This window comes from Plectropomus leopardus, chromosome 3 (assembly GCF_026936395.1).
Source record: "Plectropomus leopardus strain MGB_pleo_1.0 chromosome 3, ASM2693639v1, whole genome shotgun sequence".
Taxonomy (NCBI): Eukaryota; Metazoa; Chordata; class Actinopteri; order Perciformes; family Serranidae; genus Plectropomus; species Plectropomus leopardus.
The window spans coordinates 37,328,800-37,355,558 of NC_142178.1; the positions used below are offsets into that span (position 1 = coordinate 37,328,800).

General features: G+C 39.8%; 1 protein-coding gene across 2 annotated transcripts in view; it reads right to left on the minus strand.

Moving 5' to 3' along the window:
- The window catches only part of LOC148190053 (uncharacterized), a 34,467-nt gene extending 10,572 nt beyond the window's left edge, over positions 1-23,895 (minus strand). The window contains exons 1-2 of one of the 2 annotated variants that reach the window (XM_088074936.1): positions 23,534-23,895; positions 2,620-3,012 (exon numbers count right to left, since the gene is read on the minus strand). In XM_088074936.1, the coding sequence (XP_087931062.1) occupies positions 2,620-3,008 (389 nt within the window). In that variant the 5' untranslated portion in view covers positions 3,009-3,012; positions 23,534-23,895. Of the gene's footprint in view, positions 1-2,619; positions 3,013-17,504; positions 17,751-23,533 lie in introns of those variants that run through there. The other variant, XM_088074935.1, reaches the window with a different exon arrangement.
- Between the last annotated feature and the right edge of the window lie 2,864 nt (positions 23,896-26,759).

The window sequence follows — 26,759 nt, forward strand, 5'->3', positions numbered from 1 at the left end:
GCATGTTATTCTGGCCTTTTTGTTTGACTGTTCTAGACCTTTCTCTGTTTGGCATGTTTGATGATGTTTATTTTTAATATTCCCTGAGTTCCTGCCTTTGCTTTGTCTGTCAAAGCACTTTGTAAACAATAGCTTTTAAAGGTGCTATATAAATAAAGTTATTATAATTATTATCATGCATCCCTATTTTTTTCTGGCAACTGGGCTGGCATTTTCACTTGTTTGGAGTTGCTTTGCAAACTCACAAGTGAAAGAACTGGATGCCAGACAGTTTTTATGACTGTCTTCTATCTGACGAGCAACCTAACATGACCCTCCTTTGCAGCACTTCTTTCCAAGCCAAAGTCTTTCTCCAAGCAGACTACCTACACTCGGTGTTGTTAATATTGGCCAGGATGAACTGGGACCTTGTTAGAACTGCTAGATCCCAGATATGATTACTGCAATTAGTGTTGAACAATAGTAATTATGTTTTATGACTCTTCCCCTGTCTCTAGGTAACCTGTACAGAGGCTTATGTTCAGTAGGTAACAGATAAGCTGAAGAAGTTATGCACATATGAGATATGAGTTGTGCGGGATAATGAATAATATCGCTATGGGTAACAGGAGGAGGAGGAGGGAGGGTGAGAGGCAAATAGAGGGATGGACGTATTCCCTTTGACCAGGTGGAGAGAAAGCACTCCTTGATGTTCTGACACAAGCAAGATTAGCTGATCTCACACCACAATTAACATCAGTGCTAATTCAGCAGCTCCAGGTTGGTTCCCAGAAAAACATTTAAACCTTAACTGCAAGTTAAAGCTCCGCTACTCAATATTTCCTTTACATTTACAGAGAATTTAAAGCGTCTGGAAACATGGCTTGAAATAGTAAGAATACACACATTAAGTTGAGTGTCTCATTAAATATCTACAAAAATCTGGGTGAAAATGAATGTCCCTGACCATCAGAAAACCTAGTTTTAAAAAAGGCTTCTTTTTTTTTAGGATAGTATTTGTCAAGACTATGTGGGCATGGCAGATCACGTTTTGACTGTCACCTCCTCAAAATATTACATATCACTCTGTCACTGAATGGTGAGTTAACAAAATGCTTTGTTATCGATATAACAAGAATGAAAACTTGAAGTGCTCCGATATGGCAACATTTTGAATATGAAGCCAACAGAAAATGTATTCTAATTGGCTGCAGATAACAAGCTTTAGAGATGAGCTTTTGTCAGATGTCCCATTTCTATTTATTCCTGTCGCTCGCTTTGACAGCACTACACTGAACGAAGAATGGCTGATTCATGAAATGTAAATGAGGAATTATTTAAACTATAACCTCTTATTTCACCACAAAAACCTTATTTAGGTGGCAGCTAGTTGGGGGTGGATCACCGGGGAGCTGAAAGTTTCTGTTAAGCCTCATTCCCACTGCACAAAAAACCCACCAACACCTACTAACATCTGGCTTTTTAATACAATTAGAATGCATAAGATCGGCATTCATACCCGGTTCAAATGACTCTGCAGTAGACACAGGTTTTTATTGTCTCTGGCTCTGATCAGCATAGAAATATAAAATCTGGGTGAATGCAGTATTTTCAGCCATCTCACCAAAACCGGTGAGATGCAATGGCACACCGTCACTAACTACCGTCCGTCTCCTCCTAATCTGCTTAAACACCAATCCCATTACATCTACGCCGAGTTTAAAAGAGAGATTGAATAAGTAAGAGATATATAATGAGAAGAAATAACTGAAAAGTTTTCAAATATCTCTGTTTCTGCTTTCGTGCCTGTCCATGTCATCGCACAGACACACCAACAAAACAACCCACACATACACACACACACACAAAAGCTGACAGAAAGGCAGACTCGTGTGCTCCGGCGGTGTGTTCATGGCAGTGGAAAAACAGTCGATCGCCTATATTTAGCAGGTTTACCTATGTTTGAAAAACCTGCGTGCACATCTTGGTGAGAAGGAGTATTAAATGACAATACTGATAAACTAAATATCACGATATAAAACAACTGATTTCGGTTTAAAAAGTACATAGTAAGACAGCAAATTCTCACCCACTTTTACAGTGGTTATGTCTCCAGTATGATCTCAAGCGCACAGCTGATAGCTACATAGTGTGTTCACATGAAGTAACAGGAGTGCATATTTAATGGATTCAGTGTTGACAGAGAGCTCTGATGTTATGCAATGTGATAGTCAGGCGCTCGTTTGCTGATGGCACACTAGACGATTGTGTAATTATGCTCCGCTATGAAGCAACTGCTGAGTCAAGTGGGACACCTGGTAAAATTCTGTATCCCATACGCTGTACGGTAATATCAAAACCCTTTGAAAGTTTTTACACTGGCTCGACTATACCATATCGTGATATTTTTAAAAATTAAAATAACAGACACCAATGGCTGATGGAGTAGTTTTCAGGCAGTTGTCATATTAAACTGACAGAAAAGAAAACAAATTCCGAGAAGTTTGAATGTTGTAACCAATCGCCATACGATAACGGCATCATCAGATTACCCACAAGTCACTCATACCATAAAAAACACACCTCCCCCCCTTATAACTCTATTGTTATCTCAACTGTAAAGAATTAAAGTGTACTCACTCCCATTGTTTCCTCCTGGCCTGCGGTGTGTTGTGCAGCTTGTGTGCCTGGTGGGCCAGGATGACATCACGGTGGTCCACCACTCCTCCCCTGCGGCGGATCAGCGGGACTGTGGGGTCGTTGTTGCTGGTAACCAGGGACATGGAGCCCCGGCCGGAGCGAACCCCATAGCCACCACCTCCGCCGATAAAGGGCACTTCTCTGTACTGCTCCATCCGGACGTCATAGACAGCGTGGTAGTAGGTGGGGTTGGGGCCAACGCTGCTCCCGCTGATTGGGGGAGGGTGGCAGCGCAGCGGCCGGTGGAGGCCCTGAGAGGAGGAGGAGCAGGACGAACTCTGGGGCCACACCGAAGAGCCGCCATGGTCCGGATAGAGAGGGGACAGCATGGAGCTGGATGAGAACAGATGGAGTGAGAGAAGAGAGGAAAAAACTGATTACTGAAGTTTAGTTTAGTTTAGTTTTTTTTCTGTGTCGTGCCAGCCCGGCCCATCCCATATGGGATTACAAGACACCAAAACATCACAAAGCATGTGTCATCTTCTGGTTGTATTCAAAAGCTTTATTTGCCTTTGGCCATGGCTAAATGGCACAGAGGCAAATAAAACTTTAATAATTCTTGAGGGCCATTTACATGGCAACTTGCATGAAACATTACACTTTTGTTGCAGTTGAGCCTTTCGTTAACACAACAACAGCGTTTTGGGGGCTTAGAAATGCAAACTTTTGAAGCCAAACTTTTGAGTGTATTTTTTGAAAACGCCCCCGTTATGCCACCGTGTAAACTGGCAATGCGCAGTTCCTGTGAGAATGGTGATGTTATGTCATGCCATAAACGAGCAGGAGGACAAAAATAACAACAATGGCCGGCTACTGAGCTGTGCTTGCGCGGCTGACTCTGAGTTTATTAAGGCTGTTGGCTCTCGTGCGTGCATCCGTCATTCGTTTGTTTATACTCAACTCTCTGTAGAAGAACGCCTCTATGTGCAGACTCGTGGTGTTCTCCCATGATGTGTCATTACAAAGTTACACCACCAACTACTGGCCTGGCATGCATTCTACAGTGTCTTTGGTTGTTTTTGTGGATGCTTGCACACAAGGATCTTTTCACAATGTTGTCATGTGAACGCTTTTTTCTTTTTTTAACCTGAAGGAAAGACTCTGTTTTTAGTTGGGCCTTAGGTTCTGAAAATTTGTGATGGTCAATTTCATTTCAATCAAATAATGTTTTTTTAACTTTCTGAACCTGACAATTTGATAAGCATGACCGCTTCAGACAGCAAACAGCTCACCGGAGTAAAAGTGTGAATGCACGCAGAATACTACTCGTCATTATCACTGTCACTTATCATGGACATAACTGAATGCAGATGCCTTTGAGGAGTGACTGTCCCAAGTGCGTGCTGTTATGCCCATGGTAGGATTCATTGTGTGGAGATAAGAAATAGCAGACTTCTTGAGGAGAGATTAGAGAAGCCGTGGGTTGCAGCCAGGATGAGGCTGTGACGGCAGGCTTTTCACCCTGGATTTGATTGTGGCCATTCAGAACACTTTTCGGTCAGATTTAATAGCACTGATAAAAGGCAGAACCGGGAGTTGCAGACTTAAATGAGAACGCTGCTCACACACACAAGACAGATGAATTTCATTTATCAAATTGTAAATGAAATTTGGTTTTGCAGAGTAAACAGTGGCCTCTACGGAGTAAACTGCAACCGCAGTCCTCCAGTTATACTGAAAACTCATAATAATCAAGTGGTCGACTCTCTTATTGGACTGTCGGTGGACTGTGTGGAGGAATAAAACGAGCATCAATGGACCTTTATGAAAATCAATAGATTGAAAAATCTGCTGCAGCTCTATTGCAGGTTGCACCAAATGTTTTGACCAAAGTAAAATCGGAGGGAGACTGCAAACATGAATGTAAAGAGGGACAGTCAGGAGGGATTCAGTTCAAAAAGCATGTTTGTGAATGGATAATGGAAGAAAGAGTGGACAGAAGAAAAGGATGTGGAGACAGAGGGCTGCAGAGGGACTGAGGCCTGAGCTCTGGAGAAAAGAGGAACAGAGGAGGAGTAACAGAGAGAAGAATGTAGAGAGTGAAAAATGAAGAAGAACGTTGTGAATAATTGATTTTTGGTGAAAAAAGAGGTAAAGGGAGGAAATAATGGAAATAAAGCTCCTTTAATCCAGTGTTCACTCATCATTAAAAAAGAATAATAGTACCATCCATATCAAAATGCACTCTGATAACACTTTTTTGGTAAAAGGACAAGCTGCTTCCACAAATACTCTATAAACACAAAAAAAATTTCAGAGCTGGCATTAAAACCAGAATGCAAAACAAAATAACAGATATGTCCCATAAGCCACTAAAACCACCCACTACAAAGCTTCAGCAGCTTCAAAACTTTAGAATATCTTCAGAGGCAGCTCGTCCAGAAAAAAAACATTTTATACTATTTACTGAACACGTACTGAAAGATAAGACTTTTCTGTTAATGTAAACAGGAGGTACGTCAGTCCTCAAGGGAACATGAGTAAGCTGCCTGTTCTCTTTCCCAGCTCCTCAAATACCACGTTTGTGAGGGATTTCAATGTCGGACACAGATGCATACAGGCACTTTTTGCAACGGTATGATATGCCACCAGGTAGCATCAGTGATCATGATATGCTGCTGTGCAGGCAGATTTTCTGTAAAATCTCAGAAGGCTATTCGTCACACTGGCAGGTTAATATTTGTATCAATGAAAACATATTTGCACAATGCCACAAAACCTGACCGTCTACTACTTTCGCAGCACTGTTTAAGATCCGCTGATCTGCTAAACTATCACCTGCCGCCAGTCTGCTGCGAGCTAGCATTGCATCTATGCTGATGAAGTTCATGAATAATCTCCTATTTCTCGAGTAGCACCAACTGATGATCTTGCTATGGCAGGAAAACGTCACAATATTTGCACAGATTTAAATATTATACAACAGCATGTCAATTCAGCTGCAGTTTTCCTTACTAAAATGATTGCTCTGTGCTCTCTCTTGACTTGATACTTTAGAAATAAATATAAACCAGAGGGAACAGTCTGGGGAAAGAAAGTAAACTAATGATTCTTGCCCTTGGTTACAAAGAAACCAAAAAAAAAGAGTGAGAGAAGGAGGAGAATATAAAACCACACAGAGAAGGGGCACATTAATAAACCAGACATTCAATAAAAGTACAGAGGGCAAACAACAAAGTGGTTTGGAGAGAAACAGGGGAAAGAAAAGAAGGGTGGGCAGGAAGATAAAGGGGAAACACTCTTAATTAAACACCGGTAAAGAGTAATGACGCAAACCTGGCGTTTCACTTTTTACTATGTAATTGCAATGAAAAAAAAAATGCCCACGGTTTGTGTGTTGTGTGTGTTTGAGTGCGTAGTAAACAGCGTTTTTCTTCACCAGTTATCTGCTGACAGTGCATTACACATTATTTCTCCCTGACATGGTGTAAAGCGAAAACTAATTCACAGAGACAGGCGCACACACGCAGATTTACGCTCACACACTGCAGGTACAATGATGAGACATACTGCTATGGTAAGGACTTTGTTGGGTGATTGAGGGTGTGTGTGTGTGTGTGTGTGTGTGTGTGTGTGTGTGTGTGTGTGTGTGTGTGTGTGTGTGTGTGTGTGTGTGTGTGTGTGTGTGTGTGTGTGTGTGTGTGCTGCAGGGCCTGGATAACACAGGTCTAGTTGTATTAGTGGTAGCAGCACACAAACTCAGGACCAGGCACAAAACACGGCGCAAGGGCAAACTACAGACCTAACAGAGACGACAGAGGACTCACAGGTTATGAGGGGGGACAGTGACGATGATGGACGGATGTAGAGGAAAGACGACTGTGAGCTGGAGAAAGAGGAAGAGTGAAATGGAGGACAGAAAAATGTGAAACACTGAAAAAAAAAGAAGCAAAAAAGCATTTACCCCAAAGGCAGAATGGCATGATGGAGAGAGCACTTTAATAAAAGGTACAGAGGCAGCAGAAACAGCAGGATGAGGGAGAAAGAGTAAGGGGAGATTAGGGGACATGACAGATGTGAGGAGGAATGACTAATTGCTGATAGAGAAAGACAGAGCAGAGCTATGCAGATGAGGCAAAATCCTCTCTCGCTTTCAGTCATTGTGTCTCTCTTTTCTCCCTCGAGGATTGACAGCAGAAGAGAGGAGGAGGCCTCTGCTCCTCCAGCAGGGAACTACCTCTCTACATGCTGTAGGTCTACACTTCAGCGTGCCAATGAAGGGAGGGAAAGCCCTGCCTTACTCGGCGGGTTTCAATTAACCCTCAAATGTGCGAATTAAAATAGTGCATATAAAATACGCCTGATGGAAACGCGTCAGTTTCCAAATAGCTACTGTTTATCACAAAAAGGTTTTCATGCTCCCATGAGGTGGTATTTCAGGCAATCCAAAAAAGTCATATTTGGTAAACTGCAACTGACACTTTTTTAGCTACACGATGCTATGGCTGTATGCTTGTCAGTCCAGAGTGGCTCCCTCGTGATGCAGCAGGCGTTACAAGAGGTGTTACTGCATCGCATAACAAAAGTTGAGCAGACCGTAGCCAACATTTAAAATATGCACATTTTAGAACTACAGTGCCCAAAACCATGATGAAAAATTTAACAGATACCTGTTATGAAACTGCTCAGTTGGCACGGAAGTGTTGTCACACACTTAACTGAATAAATTCATTCATCCTGAGTCCTGCTACATCTCTGACGTCAGAGCTTTTAGTTTCCAGCAGGACACCAATAAAAACAACAGCGGAGACGACGAGCCAGACTCAGCTCACTAAATTAAACATGACTCACTCTGAATCTGAAACCGGGATTTAATTTAAAGTGGGTTTTTTCCTTTTATGAGGGGGTTGTTTCAGGTTATTTTTCCCTCTTTCTTTAAGATAACTAAACATAAAGGCAGCAATAATAGTATGATTGAAATTACGCTTGCACTTTTTCAGAGAGGCGGGGGAGTAAAAAGGGAGCACTGGTTTGGTGCATTTAAGAGGGACAGAGAAGAGAAACAGCGAACAATGCTTCAAAGTCACAGGAGCAGGATTTTGATTGGAAGGTCACTGAACTGAATCCCTAGGCAGCAACGGGAAAATCTGGCCGGGGGGGAAAGTGGATGAGTAAAACCTTTTCTTACCCTTGAAGCAGTCCTGAGCAGCTACTGAGGCCATAATTTCTCTAAATTTGCTGTGAAAAACACCTTTTCATCAATAGAGCAGGGAGTGGGAATTCAGCAGAGGAAGAGCTGACTGGGGAGGTTATTTTGCATGTGTCAGGTCAAGAGAGGATGTTTCACCTGACAGCTGCATCTACGTGCATGACAGCATCCTCACAGCATTAAAGTCCACACTACTAATGATGTCGATTTTTAACTAATATGCCATATGGAGAAAATACACATTATTTCCATTGGGTGTACTGTCATAATCAGTGTCGCTGCAAATTATTTAATCAAATCAGACTGTGATAATCAGAATCAGAAAAATCTAATTTGCACGTAGCACATTGAAAATAATTAATTTTTGTGGTTTTTTTTTTTTATCTGAAAACATAGTGGCATCATGACAAAACGCTTTCACAACAAATAATAAATAGCAAATATTAAAATACACATAAACTGAATAGAAATTGATAAAACTATAATAATCAGAACAAACATTTTTAAAAAATAAAGAAAACTCCTTTGTGTTCAGAGAATTAACAACAAACTAAAAGTGTTTTCCTATGCTGTGTATTTTCTTCTCTTTCTGTCAAATACTGTCAATACTAAAGCACTGAATAGCACTCGTGAATTTCTGGTGATATGTAGTTAGTCCAAATTCAAGTTAATTACAGCGCAAGAGCCTCCAAAGCACATTCAACATGCTGAACCATCCACACGGCCAACAATGAAGACTGTCGAGTGCCAATGGTGTGGGATGGTTGGGCCACAGAGGCTCAACAATGGTCCAAAATTACCCCAAAACAAACATGTTCATCATCTCAGCTTTTTCAGTTGTTTTCATTAATAGTACACACAGAACGATTAACACCACATGACTCTTCCGGCTGCCAGAGCTACTTATATGTCAGCCGCCATTACAGTCATGCTCCTGGACACGGATTTTTACTCCTTTTGAGAAAGTACTAAAATCACAGGAAAAAGCCAAATCAGTGACACATGACCAAAGATACGTGTTTTGAGCAGCATTGTGCGACTAATTGGCTTTGTGCAAAATCATTCACTTCTCCGTACTCATTATACAGGGAGTTTAAAAAAAAAAAAAGCCTTTGGACAAGTAAGAGATGTCTTTATTACTTTTTATTTTCTAGGGGCAAGTGACATTTTTTTTTCTAGTGATCCATTTTCTACACTCAAAAAACTATTTTTTTTATGTGTGACATAGTGCTTTTTTTGCGAGAAAATAAAAAATTCACTCTATATCACACATGATTTTTTTTTTCAACTTAGAAAATGGATCACCAGAAAAAAAAATTCTCACTTGCCCCTCAGGGCTTCCGTAGAAATGAGTTAATCATACAAACAAACAAACAAAAAAGTAAATTACCTGTTTGGTTTTTTTTTATTGTTTACAACAATTTTCTAATAATCCCCCTCACCCTCACTCCCCTTTTTTGAGCACATTTTTGGGTAATTTTCTTGTCACATATTAATAATTTCATGCAATTTGTGGGACATTTCTTGCCATGTTGGTCCTGCTTCACACCTGGTGACTAGCACGTTCTGTCCAGTTGTGAAACTGACTTTGCCCCTTTAAAAAAGGGTTTTTTTCCCTCCTGTTGACACTTTTTAACACCATTGCGCACAAAAGCCCAGCACTGTATCACAATGACACATTTAAGACCAGTACAAACTAGCCTAGCACCAGTATAGCTCCTGACTACCCACAAAGCGAACCCTCTTAAAGTGACAGCGTAAGCCATCCTACAAACCTGTAAAGTTTCTAACTGCTGAAAAAAAGTTGGTCTTTCCATAAAGCTAGGCTGTCTATGCCATAGATATACTCTACATAGACACTCCGACCTCCTACTAGAAAAAACTCAATGAAACGCCGCTCAAAGTCGGAGCTCCTACTTGTCAACTTGGGTTAAATCCGTGTACCCTAACTTCGGCGGTTTGACATCACACAACAATAGCACCATCCATGGAGGCCACCGAGGCGCACACTGTAAACGGTAAGAAATCAACCAAACTAAACTGTAGTTGAAATAGAGACACTCCATGCAAAATTAATATATCCTCTAACTATGACCAGCACAAACGATTTTTTAAATCTTCGTATTGAATCTGATATTTTCACAAGCAAAACACGAGACTCACAAAAAATAGGTGAGTGGCAGCAGCTGTCTATGCACTAAACTGCTCTGTAACTGGGTGTAGGCGTTAATAATAGTTTTACAGTGCCGATATTTTGCAATACTCTTTGTCCAATGGCTAAAAGATTATGTCAAAGCAGTCAGATTTGTCGCTAAATTTCTTGAAGTCTCAACTCACATTCCTAAAATGAATAATGGCGGTATCAAAATGGTCACAGTGAAATAAGTTGGTGCAGAAAAAGAATTTAGGACTAAATCCTCAGTCCAACCATTCACAGCAGCCACTAGGTCAGTCACTCACTGCGCAGAAAGATAACAGTTATCCAGCCTTTTTTTTTTAGCAGCCAAACACACCGCTCCTGGTCTCCTGATGTCCTGACTGTCTGACTGCCGCTGACCTCTTTCTGCCTGTCAACCCCCCAAACGCTCTGACCTCTCAGGTCACAGCTCTGTGAGCGCTGCATCCATCAAAGAGCAGGTGAATGCTAACAAGCCACGCTGTTTCTCCTCTAACGTCAGCTCTGAGGCTCAAACAGCACCCAAAAATGTCTTTTTTTAACCCTACTCACATGGGACATTTATGCTTGGTTATCTGGGGAAATACCAAAACTTTACACCAACAAATAAACATGTTTATATGTTCATGAATTGTAAAAATGTGCCTTTTTTGAACAAGTATTAGCTCAAGTTGATGTTAGTCACAGCAGCTACTTTACCCAACGACAAATTACGTGATATGGCAGTGATACTCAACTTATAGCCTGCGGGTAGAATCTGGGCCTCTGTAATGTGCCGGATGGGCCCCGGACCATCTTCTAATTCACAATTTTAAAAAATTGTTTTCTTAATGTTAGTGTATAAAAGATGCCAGAGTGCAAAAAACAACATCAATGCAAGAAATTGTAGAGGATCCAAGAAATTACCTAAAACCCAAGAAACATGCTAAATGTTCCAAAATCCTTAGTATCCTAAAATCTGGGAAATGTCGAAAAATCTAAGAAACATCCTAACATCTGGGAAATGTTTTAAAATCTAAGAAACGTCCTAAGATCTGAGAAATTTCCTAAACTTGTAAAAACATCCTAAAATCCGAGAAATTACCTAAAACCCAAGAAACGTGCTAAAGTCCTAGAAATGTTCCAAAATCCTTAACATCCTAAAATCCAGGAAATGTCATAAAACCCTAGAAACGTGTGGGGCTGCTGTGACTGGCCCCTGGTCTCCTGTCATTTTGCAAAAGTTGCCCCAAATCAAAGTAATCTGAGTATCCTTGGTAAACTGGATTCTGCAGTTCTGTAATAGTGTGTTGAAGCCTGTGAAAGTATACAGTACGCTACAGTAGATTTTTAGAGGGGTGTAGTAAATTGTTGGTTGATGACATGTTCATTCACCTCACCAAGGTGAAAGGACATCACGAGCAGGACTCTGGCTGCGTGCCATTTTTGGTGTAGTTTAAATTACCTCTTGCTGCTTCAGAGGGTGGCAGAATATTTCAGCTTTAAAATTCCACTTATTTCCTGAAAGGTACAGTATGCACAAGCGCCTGACATTATCTCCTGATGTTGTATAAACATCACACAGTGCATCTGTGTGTTAGCCTCAGCAGGTGGGTCGGTTGTGTCATTTGTGCAATGAAATGTTCATCTCAGGTGCGCACAAACATCCCAGGTGGGAACATTAAGGGGTAAATGTACGGAGCTAAATGAAGGGCGAGAGGGTTTTTCTTGGACCACTGATCTGTGAAAACAGTCAGTGCACATTTATAGAGTGTGTTTATGTGTGTTATCCAGACTTGCTTTAAACGGTAAGTTCATGATTTTCCAACTTGTGGACCCTTTTTCCTGATGTTTCTGAGTCTGTGACCACGTGACTAATGGGAACAACAACTTTAAAACATGGTCGAATATTGAGCAAGACAGCTGCAGCCGACAGCAGCGAAACAGGCTCCAATTCAACCACTCGAGGAAATTGTGTATCATGAATTAAGTCCACAAAAAGTGCGTTTTTGTGCTCAGATTTTTATTCTGAGTGTTAACATTATGAAGCACATCCCTACAGTGATGGCCCGTTTTCTTTCTTTGTTTTAATCATCTTTGAATGAAATGTATTTTGCGATGATAAAATGAATGTTTATTTAAATGGAATCTGGTGGGAGGCTTTGTTTGGTTGAACAAAAAGGAGCTTACGCTATAACAAACAAACTGTACGGATCTATATGGCGTTGTCAGACAATTAAAATAATAATCTAAGCCTGTCAGCAGTAAAACAAAAACTTTAGTTGAAGTACATGGATAGTGGGACATTGATATTTGGTTAAATCTAAGTTGTGACATCCTGTGACCAAAATTCAATATAAGGACATCTAATATCAGCGTCAGTTTGACGTAGAATACGGATGACAAATTGATATTTTGTGGGTTGTGTTTTTAAATAATCAAAATCTGACTTTTTCCAAACGTCTTATGCCAGCGTCATCTTAAAGAGACAACATGAAGTGTTAAATGATATGAAGAACACCGAGCTTCTTCAACGCTTCTTAATATCCACACAACCTCATATTCTAATGTCACCTGACAGTTAAAATACAGTCAAAGTGATTTTCATCCCTGCCCGATGTAAGAGTTTAATATCTTTCTGACGTCATATTGACGTCCAGTGCCAGCTGGGACTTTTCAGACTGTTTCACCAATGCTGGCTGCAGTGCCGTCGCTCAATACTGAGGACCAATTTTTAAAAAATTGTTGTTACCAATAATCAAAGCCACAAAAACATGGGAAAATAGGGCCCAAGTTGAAGGTTGGAGGTTCAAGACCACTTTGATTACCAACCAACTGCCTGCCATAAACAAAAAAATGACAATGGACAGTTTATTATTTTAGTTATCAAGTATGAACCTCGCAGCAAAGACGTTTCAACAGCTTATTTCTTATTCAGGCCAAACCCTGTGGTGTGCCCACTTTTAGACTGAATACATCACAACAGGTTGTAGGAAAATCACCCCACCGTTGTGCTGCGAACAAAAAACAAAAGCTGCTTTCAATTAACAAATGGAGATCAAGTGATTTGGCATGGAAAGACATAATTAAATTGTTAATGTCTCAGTGAGTCACCACACCAGCTCCGGACACGAATAAAATCAGCTGGCAACATGCTGGGACCCATTATTCTGTGAGAGGTAGCCAAAATTACAGGGAGGCAGAGGAGACAGAGGTATTACTGGAGCTTATAAATCTGAGTTAGCGATGGACGCAGAGACAGACAGCCACCACAAAGGCAGATGAAATGGATTGAAGTGGTGAGGTGCCTCTTTTCATCAAAATACAAACACGGACAAACGGCTGCTGTCCACATCCGTGCTCTGCTGAACCCAGCCTGCGTCTCACAGAGGAAGTATTTAGTTTGGGTTTCACCCAGGGGTGCCTCGATACACTGACTCACTCCTGCTTTCATCCCGACTACTGCATAAAAGTCAGAACACAGGATGTTGTTTACTCCGCCAAGCCTGGTACACCCACGACAACCACGTTTGATTTACGTCACACCCTGAGTAGAAAGACCTACACGGATCTCAGAGAGCCACATGTACAAAAAACTCAACTAGCCATGGGAAAGTAAAGTTATAAAGAGACAATAACTAATTGCCTTGTCATTGTCTAACAGAATAATCATTTTTAAAAATTGATGATCACAGCCGGGAATACGTCAATGATTTGCAGTAACACTGATTGTGACAGTGCACCTAGTGAAAATAGCATGTATTTTCTCCGTATGCCAAAGATGGTTAAAAAAATGATGTTATCAGGTAGAAAATAGTAAAAATTACAAATTCCTAGTCAAAAGCCAAGAATGACTCCAAAAATTAATACAATGCATGTTTTATGCTTTGATGGCTGTGGGATCAAAAATTGCAGCTTGAATGGGTTTCATGGGGCATTTTTTGCACTCAACAGTCTGAATGTAAAAATGTTGTTCACAAAGTATATTTTAGACTTATTGTAGGAACTGAGCTGGAAATTCCAAGATTCAACAAAACTACACAATCTTGCCAAAATGTATGCCATATGTATGAACACAGCCAAAATTTGGTCCTCTAAAAGCAACATATTTCTGAGAACACGACTGGCATGGACAGTGTTAACCACTGTGGACTTTCTGGCCAAGAACTGTGTACTGCTGGACTGAGGGCGGGGTGTACTGCAGTTATTGTGCCCCTGCTTCGGCACAGAGAGTTTATTCCTGTATGCTGTAATGCGTCCCTTGGGTGCATGGGCAAGTGTTTTGCCCTGTGGTACCTCTGTAGCTACAGAGTGATGTTAAGGTAGAGGGAGTAGTTTTCCTGTATGTTTTTTGTGTTGTTGTCTATATTTCTTTTGTTAATGGACATTCCTAGGAATAAACTGACCTGTGTCTACGCCATTTCTGTTTCTGCCAACTATTCCTGTGTTTACATCCAGTTAGATCCGTTGACTCCTACCTCTAGTTTGCAGACCACATTATAACCTTTTTTAATCAGCCACACAAGACATGTTTGATAAAAGATTAAAACTTCATTGCACAACATGAGATTAATAGCCTACAACCTTGGTCCTCAACAGGTGGTCTACGACCCCTAGGGGTAGGGATGGGTACTGAAACTCGATAGTAATGAGGCACCAGTGCCGAATTTTTAAAGACCAGAGTGCTGATAAGCTCCAATGTTAACGGTTCTGCTACGTGAAAATATTTTTCTTGTTTATTTAGGTTAAACGTTTTCTTTACAGTTTTTATCTCACCAACTCCATTTCTAATTTGCAGTAAGATTAAAACATTTGTCTATGATGCATTTTTGCTCTTCAATCTAGAGGAGAGCTCTGTGTGTCTGAGTCTGCTGCATGGTGCATGTGCGAGGAGCGGGGTGGGGTCAACGCTGTCACTCTGTCTCACACACACACACACACACACACACACACACACACACACTCAGGAGCCCTGCACTCAATGACACGCTCCAAAGTCTGATTATACTTCAAGAGTTAATGTGGTCACTGCTCGTTGCCACAAGTGCAACAACTCTTTTGCACATAAGGGCGAAAACATGAACAATCTATCATGTCATCTAGCGAAGGTGCATCAAATACAGGTGAAGAATGCGCCACCCACCAACCTCAGGTATGTTAGGATCTAGAATCTATGGTGATTTGTTCAAAATGATGCCATTGCAGAATGTAAATGTATATACTATGCTTACATGCATAGAAAATAAAGCAATATTTTTTCTTTTTTTGTCCTTTCAAAAAAACAACGCCAAAAGAATGAAATCCATCCCTACCCAGGGGGTCATCAGAGTTACTGCAAGGCGGCCACCAAATTATTGTTTGATAATTTAACTTGGACACCCAGTGCTGCACACATTTCTCTGCCTCCAAAGAAGAATCAATCAATAAATAAAACAGCAGAAACAAAAACAATATACATGTTTACAGAAAAACATGTATCAAACCTTTTAATCTCTCCATTGACAATCTAAAATTAGTAAAATTTCTTTTTCTCTTTTTTTTGAAAACACAATAAAGGCAATAAGCAAATTGACAAGAAATGTTTCGCAAATTGAAATGAAAAAGTAAAAGGTGAAAATGTATATATATATATATATATATATATATATATATATATATATATATATATATATATATATATATATATATATATGTATATATATTCGATATATATATGTATATATAGGTAATTTTCTTGTTTGTTTTCATTGCTTATTTTCAGTTAACTTTGTACTCATTTCATGCTTTTTGGGCCATTTTTTCCTATGTTGCTTGTTGCCTCTTTCCCATGCTTTTGAAAGAAACAGAGCCACTTTGCTCAAGTTTCAAAGGTTTAAAGGTCCTGCTCGCCCACACAGGTCATTTTAATTTCTGTAGCTGATTAAACCTCCAGGGAAATTGACAGCAAGTAGAGCTTTGTTGTGAATTACGTGATATTACCAAACTCTAAGATAATGTATTAGCAACAAAACTAACAGGAGTGTGATTAAGATGTCAATCAAGCAGAAATTGTACAAGCTCGCAGCTGAGGTCTAATCATGCAAGTGAAAGTGAAATAAGTGTGTGGGTGGACCACAGGGGCTTTAGAACATTTTACCCAAATCAAACTGTAGCACACAATCCCAGGAAGACCTGCAGTGTCTTACAACATGTACTGACTAACAAAGATGCCATCTATCCTCCAAGTTTTTGCAACATAGGAGGTTTAGTTTGTGCAGATTTTGGCAGATATGGAGGTCAGTCTTACAAAAAGCATGAGAGCAGACAGGCTGGTACCATAAGTCAGCATGCTGGTAGTTTGTTTTTTTCTCAAATTAATTTACATTTACACACCTGTCCATCCCAATCTTGTGAACGTGATCTCAAGAACGCTTCAAGGAAATTTCTTCACATTTGGCACAAACATCCACTTGAGTCAACAATGAACTGATTAGAATTTGGAGGTCAAATGTAACTGTGACCTCACAAAACTCATACGCTCATTATAACAAAATTTCAAACAAATGTCCAATAGGATATAATAATGAAATGCTGACATAATGTATCCAAAAGGTCGAAGGTCACCTTCACTGTGACATTTATGGTGTTTTTGAAAGAGATTAAATCAATTTAGGTTTCAGAGGTTAAAACTATGTAAAAGGTGTCTGAGTGCAGCACAAGAAAACAGATGTTGATCAAGGTGAGGAGGGTAAAATTATAAAGTGATGATATTTTACATCCAAAAGGTCAAAAGTCTACTTTACTCTTACATCATAATACAAAACTACTTTTTTGACCATTATTCAATGCTATATCTATGAAACAGAAGGGGAGATATCTGGTCAGATGCTGATTTGGTGATGCTAGGGCTGGGCGATAGAATAATAACAATCGTAAAAGTAATATAACTTTAACTCAATTGAAATATGAGACGTGGTCGATAGAACGCATTCAAGTCATGTTTTTTCAGAAAACACTAACAGCCAATGAAAATAAAAATAGCGCTGCCGCAAACCAAATGCAGTGAAGGACTTGGACTCTAGTACAGCTGAGTGTTTGACAGCCACAGCATTTCATCACTGCGGAACAAACAGCTGATGGTCGACAGCAGCAGTGAGACAAACAAACCTCAAAGAACCAAAGTGTTTGAAACAACCACATTTTCAAAGGTGGAAAGTGACTTCTTTACACTTCTACAAACTACTTTGTGTTAGTTTCAGGTTTAATCAAACTTCGGATGAATAATTTAGAAACACCGGGACGCATCGCTACGTGTCTCATCCAGCCGCTCGCGGTTAGCTCTCATTACGACCTACTAGGACCGAAGGAAAATCGATTCATATAAGAATCTCGATTCTCGTTTTTAACGATTCAGAATCAATTCGAAAATCCTAAACATCGATTATAGACTATATATTTCCTAAAGATAGTCTCTTTTAACCCTAAAAATCTTTATCATTTAGAAAAGTCTTCATTATGAGACCGTTTGTCGGATCGTCTTACTTTTTTCGCCGGTGAAAGCTGCCGTTCAGAGGGAAACTCCGATGCATCGTAGCTCTTGTAGAAGCCTCAGTGTCCAGCCTGGGAATTCACGTGTTTTTACGGGACCTTGTTCAAATATACATAATGATAGATCCGATATTGGGTGTCTTCCGTCCATATTTCATCCATATTTCGATGATAGAAGTATATTAGCATCGATGCTAACCGCCATATTGGTTTCCCATGGTTCCTTTGGAGAGAGGTCAGAGGTTTGTTTCGGTCTTGTCCACCAATCGGAAGACGCTCCGACGCTTTGTATCCGCTTACGTATGCATACGTCATCTGGAGCAAACTGCACTGTGATTGGCCGAATCCTACTATACCTATCGCTCTGTGTTATTGGCAGCGCCTCCTGCATCAGAATAAACTCTGGTAGCCCTATAATAATAATGATAATACTAATACTAATACTAATACTACTACTACTACTACTACTACTACTAATAATAATAATAATAATAATAATAATAAATGAGACAAGGGTAAATCAGGAGACAGTCTAACAGGCAGCAGGGCCTCATATGGGTGTAAACTCTGTGTTCACTGCAGGCAGAGCAGGCAGGAGAATCAGGCCCCTCTCTGAGGTGTCAGGAGTGTGATGTGGCCCTCTGCAGCAGCACAGAGAGGAGCTGATTTGCAGAATGGCACAGATAATGGGATACACAAAAACAACTGCAAAAAAATGATGGGACTTTTTTTTGGAAAAGAGTGTCCATTTTTTGAACTATAATAATTACAATGTTTATTTTTTCACGTTCTGATTCCCAACACTTGGGAGAAAGGTTTTCTACAACAAAAAAGCTTGTTCATAATAAAACCTCCATAATTTCATACACGCTTTGCTTTTATAACATAATATGCCACTGGCAAAACAGACTGGAGTAGATCCTGAAATAACACCTCCTATATTTTGAATTGGAAATCAATCATTACCCCAAGAATCGAAGCCGAATCGAATCTTGAGATACTGAAAGATTCACATCCCCTATTACCAGGGACAGCTGTAATGTTTTGGGGGCTTGGGGCCACATGTCATGCACATTACCCTATTTTCACCCTTTCTCTAACTGGGAATGTTAGCCAGCTGTTGGCAGCTATAGTAGAAATAGTTTTCAATTTTTAATTCCTGAATAAAATGATTAATAGAAGTTTCACGGAGGTTGAAGTCAGAGTCCTGCAGTCAGGAGAGGTTGGCCTTTTATCAGGATGTTTGTGAAGCATTCACATTTTAGAATTTGTAGCTTTTTACAGTAATATCTATATTTGAAGCATTATCAACTGTCATGGAAACAAATGAGTCTGGACAGACAAGGATGCACACTGAAATTTAACTTGTTTTTCAGAACTTTAAGGCAATAATTCAAGTCTGTGTTTTGTTATCTACTATGCAGAGTGTCTCTGAGGACTCTGAAAAGCGCTATGTAAGTATGATGGGGTTTTTTGTTTTGCATTTTTTCCCTGAGGGTAGTAAATCCTCTCTGATATATGATAGGAGATACTGTTATACAAAAAAAACAAAAATTGATAAGTCATTAATGAGGTTGATAAGAACTGTAGTGAGCAATCAGATTATAGCTGATTTAAGCTTTTCTCTGTGCATGTTTGCTCGTGTGTAATATTCCTGTCATTAGTTTTGTTTCTGTCAACTTAACAGATAAATAAGTTTGAAAGTAGCGATCACATGACTTCACCAGATGGTCACATAATTGAACAAATAAAATTAATATGTTTACTGTATCTGCATCCAAATCTAGGTTCATTACAGTAAATATCCTTGTGCAGTAAATAATGACAACAACACACAACATGGCTCCATAATTACTGTAACCAACAAAAAGTGTGTTTCGAGGTTCAAGGTTCATTTTCTTTCCATTCTGAACATGTCGACACATGAAAAGAACACAAACTGTGACTCAGGTCCAGCAGCATACGATAAGTGACAGTGTTACCAAATAACTTAATAAAGAAATAAATAAAAATAGAAATGAAAATACTGTTATGCTATGCTGTAACTTAACACCACAGATTGCTTGAGACCTGTTCAAAGCATCCACGGGTTCACTGACAATCATCAGTCACAAGATTTTTGCAGAAACAAAACAAGCAGCGAGACTGTGCTTTAGACCAGTGGTTTCCAGCTACTGGGTTGCAGTCCAAAAGTGGGTCGTGGGACCATTTTGAATGAACTGCAATTGACTTGTGAATGTGTCAAGTTTGTTTAAAAATATATGGTATTTTGAAGTGAATTTCCAGCACAAGGCTTTTATTTTGAAGTGCTGTTTCTGTATATTAGTACAATATGTTTTATTTCTTTGTGCCGATGTGTTGTTTACATTTGGTCAAATAAAATTGAATATGTGGTAATATATCATATTAATGGACCTGACTAGTTGGGAAACACTGCTTCAGACGTCGCTGAGTACAGAAACAAGTTCCAGTATGTAATGTAACATCTTAAGTATCATCCTCTGCATGTATATTATCTATGTCTGTTTGTTCTAATTGTTGACTTTTCGTCCTCCGCTTAATGTCAGCTTAGTTTGACAGTTACTGACTCTGACAGCACCACTGCTTTGTCTCATGCCAATAAGGCTTTATTCAGTCGAGTAAAGCTGACAAACAGAGGGATGGAAATCACTGGGATGGATTGATGGACGGACGGGTGGATAAATGGGAGTGCTGAGACGGGAGGGTCAGCAGAGAGACGACCCGGAAGAAACAGGCATGAGCGAAGGTGTGAGGTTGTAAACAAGTATACGAATACACATGCACACCTCTGTCAGAAAAACTCTCTGGTTCTGTGGGTGTTGAAGCGGGAGGAAACCAGCGCCCTGTAAAGATTCGATAACATTTAGATCCGATGATGCTGCGCTGATGTCAGGTTTGGGCCAACATAGTAAAGGAACAGAGAGAAGCGGGGAGTATTTTTGGCTAAGGGGTACAGAAGTACTTTCAAGAGATCCGTACATCAAGATTTTATATAACTCACTCATCCAATAGCGGATTTGGCACTCTCCTGCGTTCAATAATAACCCTGGGAGAAAACCTCAATGTATATCATGATCCTGACTCCTTTGAAGGAACAGTTTGAAGGTGTAAGAGTATTTTTTGTAAACAGCAGCAGATCTTGTTTGTTGTTGGCAATGTTGGCATTGTACATTTCTGGAAACAGCAGATATGCCACATTTATACGTTTCTTAGGTTGCTTTCACACCGATGGTTCACTACATTTGCCCCCCTGCAGTAACTCTGGGAATGGGTATCATTCTTTTCTTAAGAGGACAAAAAAATTAATTTGCTTTATTTTCTATGTATGTAAGTACAGAATACAAACCAATATTCTGCAATAGCATCATTTTAAACAAGTCACTTTTATACACTATAACATACCTGAGGTGGGTGGGGTAAAAAGGGATGAACTTTGAGCTAGGCAAACGGTGCATTACTCTGCCTGTATGTGAGGCACTTTCACTAGATATGTTTCCACCCTTAAGTGCAAAAGTGTTGTTACGCTTGTGGCAGCAACAACTCTTGAGAAGTACAAGCAGATTTTGGTGCATGTTTCACTGAGAGCAGGGCTCCTGAGTGTGTGTGAGACATAGTGGCTGCACTGACCCCACCCTTCACACATACGCAGGCTGCCAGGCTCCGACACACAGAGCGCGCCTCTGAATTGATGAATGAAAATGCATCACAGATGAATGTTTTAATCTTGCAGCAAATTAGAAACAGAAGGCCCTAAGGAATTTCTTCAAATGCCATTTGAGCCTGTCAGATTTTGGTTGTTATAGGTCAAAGGTCAAAGTCATTTTGACCTTATCTGTCTCCTTTTTTTGTGAACACAATATCTCAATAACGCGTTGAGGGATTTCTTTTTTTAACTTTGGCACAAAGGTTTTAGTGGACTAAAAGATAAATTGATTAGATTTTGGTGTTAAAAGATGAAAAGGTCAAGGTCACCGTGACCTTGCATCCATCTCATTCTTGTAATTTTGATATCTCGAGAACACCTTCAGGGAATTTTGTCAATTCGGGCACAGATGTTCTCTTGGACTATAGGATGAACTGATTAGATCTTAGAAGTCAAATTTCACTGTGACTTTCTCTGTCGCATCTTCTTAAACACGGTATCTCAACATGACCTTGAGAGAATTAACTAAATTTGGCACAAACATTCACTTGGACTGAAGAATCTTCTTTATGTGCCAAACAGCTGAATCCAAAGGAGACACTTTGGTCTGTTTATGTAAGGTTTAAAAAACGAGATAAAATACACCCCATTCTTTAACTTCTCAGGATACATTGTATCATTGTTGCGTTTACCCCATGCACATAGTTTTCCCATTTTTTAAGCTATCATTTAATTTCTGATGCTTGTCTATGGAGGTGTTCGAGGGCGGAGCTTAGCGATAGGTCAATTGGTGACACTAATCTTGAAACTGTGCCGATTGTATAGATCGTCTGCGTGTGAAGCATCCATGTTTTCACAGACATGGATTTACACAGGTTTTCCGGAGGCATACAACTGCAAAGCAGTAATTCTAGTTCTACTACATTAACTCTGTATGGATATCATCTACAGTTACTGCCTGCTTCCCTCAGATTTGCATTTTACATCCAAGCATAAAGCTTTTGTGCCATTCATGAGCTACTTACACAAACTTTCAAAGTAGACTAAGTTTCATTTTCCTTGATCCACTGAGTAAGGCACCAGTGAGGAGCACAGAGGTCTCAGTCAATAAATAACCCACTCTCCCTCCTCTGTAGGTCCTTTATCAACAGTGACTGAGCAAAGGCAAACAGAGTTATTATTACATTGAGAGGAAGATGCTTCGGGGCCTGCGAGGCTCCTGACTTCCAGTTGTCCATCAATCCAGTGTCCTCATATGATGTAAAATCTCAGACATCTGCTCTGATTTTGACTGAATCTTGAAGCCTGATGGGGATGTGCAATTACAGGGAAAAAGTTAAACTATCAGACCTAAACCTTTTAACGGCTTGGGAATTACCCTAATTAATTTTAATTAAGTGCATTTGAAGGCTCCTAATTAGGTTTACTCCTTCGCAAGCATTTCGCATTCAGATAAAACTGGCCACAAATCGAATCTCATCTCAATATTGATATTCATTTAAACGTAAAGTAAAAGTCTTTTTAGTCTGGCTTGTATATAGTGTCTTATGGTTTATACGTATTTTATTTATTAAGATCCATTTTTGCTTATTTCCTATGTTCTTGTTTTGTTTCTTCAATCAAACTGTAAATCACTTTGAACTGCATTTGATATGTTTGAAAGGTGCTATATTAATACAATTTGATCGATTAATTGATTGATCACTTTTAGGCAATGTATGTGTTAAGATTCTTCGTCCATTGGAACGGACATTAAATAAAAACAAGGAAAAAAGTATACTATTAAAACTTTTTCTTTTGCCAATGACTTTTAAGTTTATTTATTTAAGAAATCCATCATTACAATAATTTTTATGTATTTTTGGAACATAACTGGGCTCTGAACGGGTTAAGTGGTTCACTGACATATGATGGTGTCTCTAGGTGTCACATCTATAAAATTATAATCTCTATCTCTTAAAAGTTAAACTCAATAGGTGAAAACAAATGATTGCCTTTGCTTTTCTGCACCCACCACATTGCACCATATTGCACGCATGTAAATATAAAGCATATCTAGGTATATACAGGTACATTATGACATATTTTTTTCTTTCTAATTCCCTATTATTTAATTCTATGTATATATATTTTTATTCTTTTTTGTCTTTGTAGGCTACTTTTTTACATGTCAGAGCTGACATTAAAGCTGACTTTGACTTTGGCTTGTGTATCCCCAGAAATCATTTAATTTCTGAAAAATGCTGCATGGCATTAACATTTTCTTGTTTGGGAGGAAAAAAAAGAAGAAAAACTTGCTATTGGAGTTTAATTCCCAACTGTCCACAGAGGCAGTGCTGTGTGGTCCGCGGGTCCTTACCTGTCTGTCAGGTGCTCCACTGTCCGGCGGGCACACAGCCTGATGTCTCCGGGGATTCCACACCCGCCCACCGGGTCTCCGCTGTCCCAGACCCGCTCACCTGTCGGGCGGAAGCGGCTGCGAACCGGTCAGCGGTACCGGGAGGACTGGAGGGGCGGAGAAGGAGCAGCAGCGTATCCACCACCGGAGGGGAGGAAAACTCCATGTTCACATCCAGAACATCCCGAAAAAAGTGCTGTCCGCCGGTCACTGAATGTCACCGTGAAGTCAGCTGAGCAGAGTATCCGGAAAAGAGAGCGAGCTGTCCGGAAACTGAGAGGCAATCAGCGCGTTTTTCTGATCCGGTGTTTTTGGAGGTCTGGTGCTGTGAAAAGGACGTTTCGGTGTGTGAGCTCCGCTGCACCTCAGCCGCCACACCGGACTCTCCCTCCCTCCCTCCCTCCCTCCGTCTCCATCCACCCCGCCCCTCACTGGCTCCTGTTTCTCTGTCTCTATCTGAAAGTTTCCTCCTCACGCTTCTGCCTCCTCTCCTTCTTCTTCTCCCATTCACACCAACTTAACCCTTTGAAACCTGGATGTGCATCACTTTTCTTGTGCTTCATTTAGATGCCTTTCAAGTATTTGAACCTTTGAAATCTGAAATTTTAAAATGAAATTGAACGAAATGTACCCATTTAGGAAACCTTTTCTTTATTCCTTAAATGAAACGTCTAGGGCAAAAACGAGAAAAAGCTAGGGAAGAAAAAAAATATATATATACAGTACACACACACACACACACACACACACACACACACCTTTACCTTGCTTGTTTTTGTTTGTTTGCTTGTTTTGTTTTTTAAATTTTTTTCTTTACTTTTTTGTTTTTTTTTTCTTTACAGATTTTCAGGTAATATTCTTGTACTTTTAACTAATTTCGTGCTAATTTTTCAGTTTTGAATTTGCGTAGGTTTCAAAGGGTTAATAGAAGCAAACATACTGAAAGTGCAGTGAAATCCATTTAAACTGAGCTCACTGAATGGCTCCTTAAACACTGTTTTCACCTGCTGTGTGACTAAAAATAGTTCAGTGCAACTTTTATTTCTATGGAATATATTATATATATATATATATATATATATATATATATATATATATATATATATATATATATATATCACAAGAGTCCCTGCCATGTGTGCAGGGGCTTGTCTAGGATTTGATGACATTCAGAACTATATATATATTTCTACTTTGACGCTTTTTATGCAGTTTGACACTTTTTTCCCTTATTAGTTTTGACACACACACACACACCCACACCCACACCCACACACCCAAACGCTACACACGTACTACACATACATACCCACACACCTTAAAACCCTTTACACTGACAAAAACTCATAACTAATTAAGCATTTTTTAGTTCATGGATAATTATTGTGATGAGAAAAAATATTTGTAGTTTGTAATTAGCAAAAAAAAGTTTAAAAAAAAAAAGTTAGCAGAAAATTACATGGAGATAAGTCACAAAAAGTAAAAATCAAAAGCAAGAGAATTTTAAAATATATATATCTATTCATTTTATATATTTTATTATATTTTTATGTAATTTAGAATATAAAAGTATCATAATTATAAAGGAAGTTTTCTGGACATTTTCTCTCTCTCTTGGATAATTTTTCTAACAATCCTCCCCTCTTTTTTGGCAAATTTTCTTGTTGCCTTTTACTAATTTCTTTCAGTTTGTAGAACATTTCTTGCCAAGCTGCTCATTGCCTTTTTCCCCATATTTCTGAAAAAATCCAACCAATGGTGCTGAGGTTTAAAGAGGGTTAAAAAGCTTGTGAAAGACATCTGAATGGTGCACAAGAAAACTGATGTTACTCCAGGTTTCAAACATATTCACAGGTGTGCGTCTATAAGAGAGACAGATGGGAGTTTAGGAGGGAGATAGAGAAATATTAAGAGAATTTTAAGCAACTCAGCTGAAGCTGCAGGTCCAGTGTCACGGGGATCTGACCACTTTTTAAAAATTCAACATCAAGCAGTGATGCAGCCGGAAAAACTCACCTCATAACTGCTGTGCACACTAACATTCGAATGTATGCATGTGTTAGCAGTTCTGTGTGGCTTTTCAGTCTTTGTGTGTGTTTTTGTGTGTGTGTGTGTGTGTGTGTGTGCGACAGCCCGACGACAAGGGATGCCCGACTCAGCATCTACCCACCAACACTGCCTGTGTTCACATCCAATAATAACACCTTGCTCCTGAAAATTAAAGCCTGTAGCCAAACGTACACCTCCTCTCGTGCATACACACACACACAGATACACAAACACACATAGGGGATTCAAATATGCAGAGGTACAATACAGTTTAACCTCATTTGAGGACACATAAAGCGACCTGGCTGTTATGCTGCAGAGATCCACCAGTGTTTAGCCAACACACACACACACACACACACACACACACACACACACACACACACACAAACACACACACACACGAAGCACAGGCACAAGTACACACACTCACAAGTGACAGGCTGCAGTTTTGAGGTTACTGTGTCGCCACACTGCAGATCAAATACAGAAAACACTAAACATCTTCAATGGTATTATATGATTTAGGCAGCAGGATACTTTATTAGGTCTACAAGGTTAAAACCTTTGAACCTGAGATGATGTGGCCCAATAATAATCTTAATAAAAAGAAAGAAAAGACAAGACAAGACAAGAAAAGAAAAGAAAAGAAAAAAGAAAGGTCAGTGACTTGGTTTGACTTGAGTAAAAGTTGCTCTGAGGTTTTCAAACACATGCAGAGAAAGATAATCAGACAGAAGGACAGAAGAGACGTTTGTGATGTCCTGCAGGAGTCAGGGGACTCAAAAATGTGTAAAAGAAAACATAACGCACTCACTCACTGATATGAAAGTACCGAACTGGTGGTGTTGTTGAGTGTGGGCGTCTGAGGCTTAATAACAGCTGATGTAAAGTATTCTGTATCTAACAGAACTTGTTCTGTTTGCTTTTTTGCAATCGAGTTTAAAGCCGTCAGGAAGAGAGCCAGCACCTCCAAATCTGAGGCCAAGGCTTCTCTGCCGGAAAATGGTGGCCTGGGGTCAGTTTAGGTGTTTCGGGCATTTGATTAGGATGCCTCCTGAGCGCCTCCCGTTCGAGGTGTTCAGGCACGTCCAGCTGGTCGGAGGCCTTGGGGCAGACCCAGAACACGCTGGAGAAA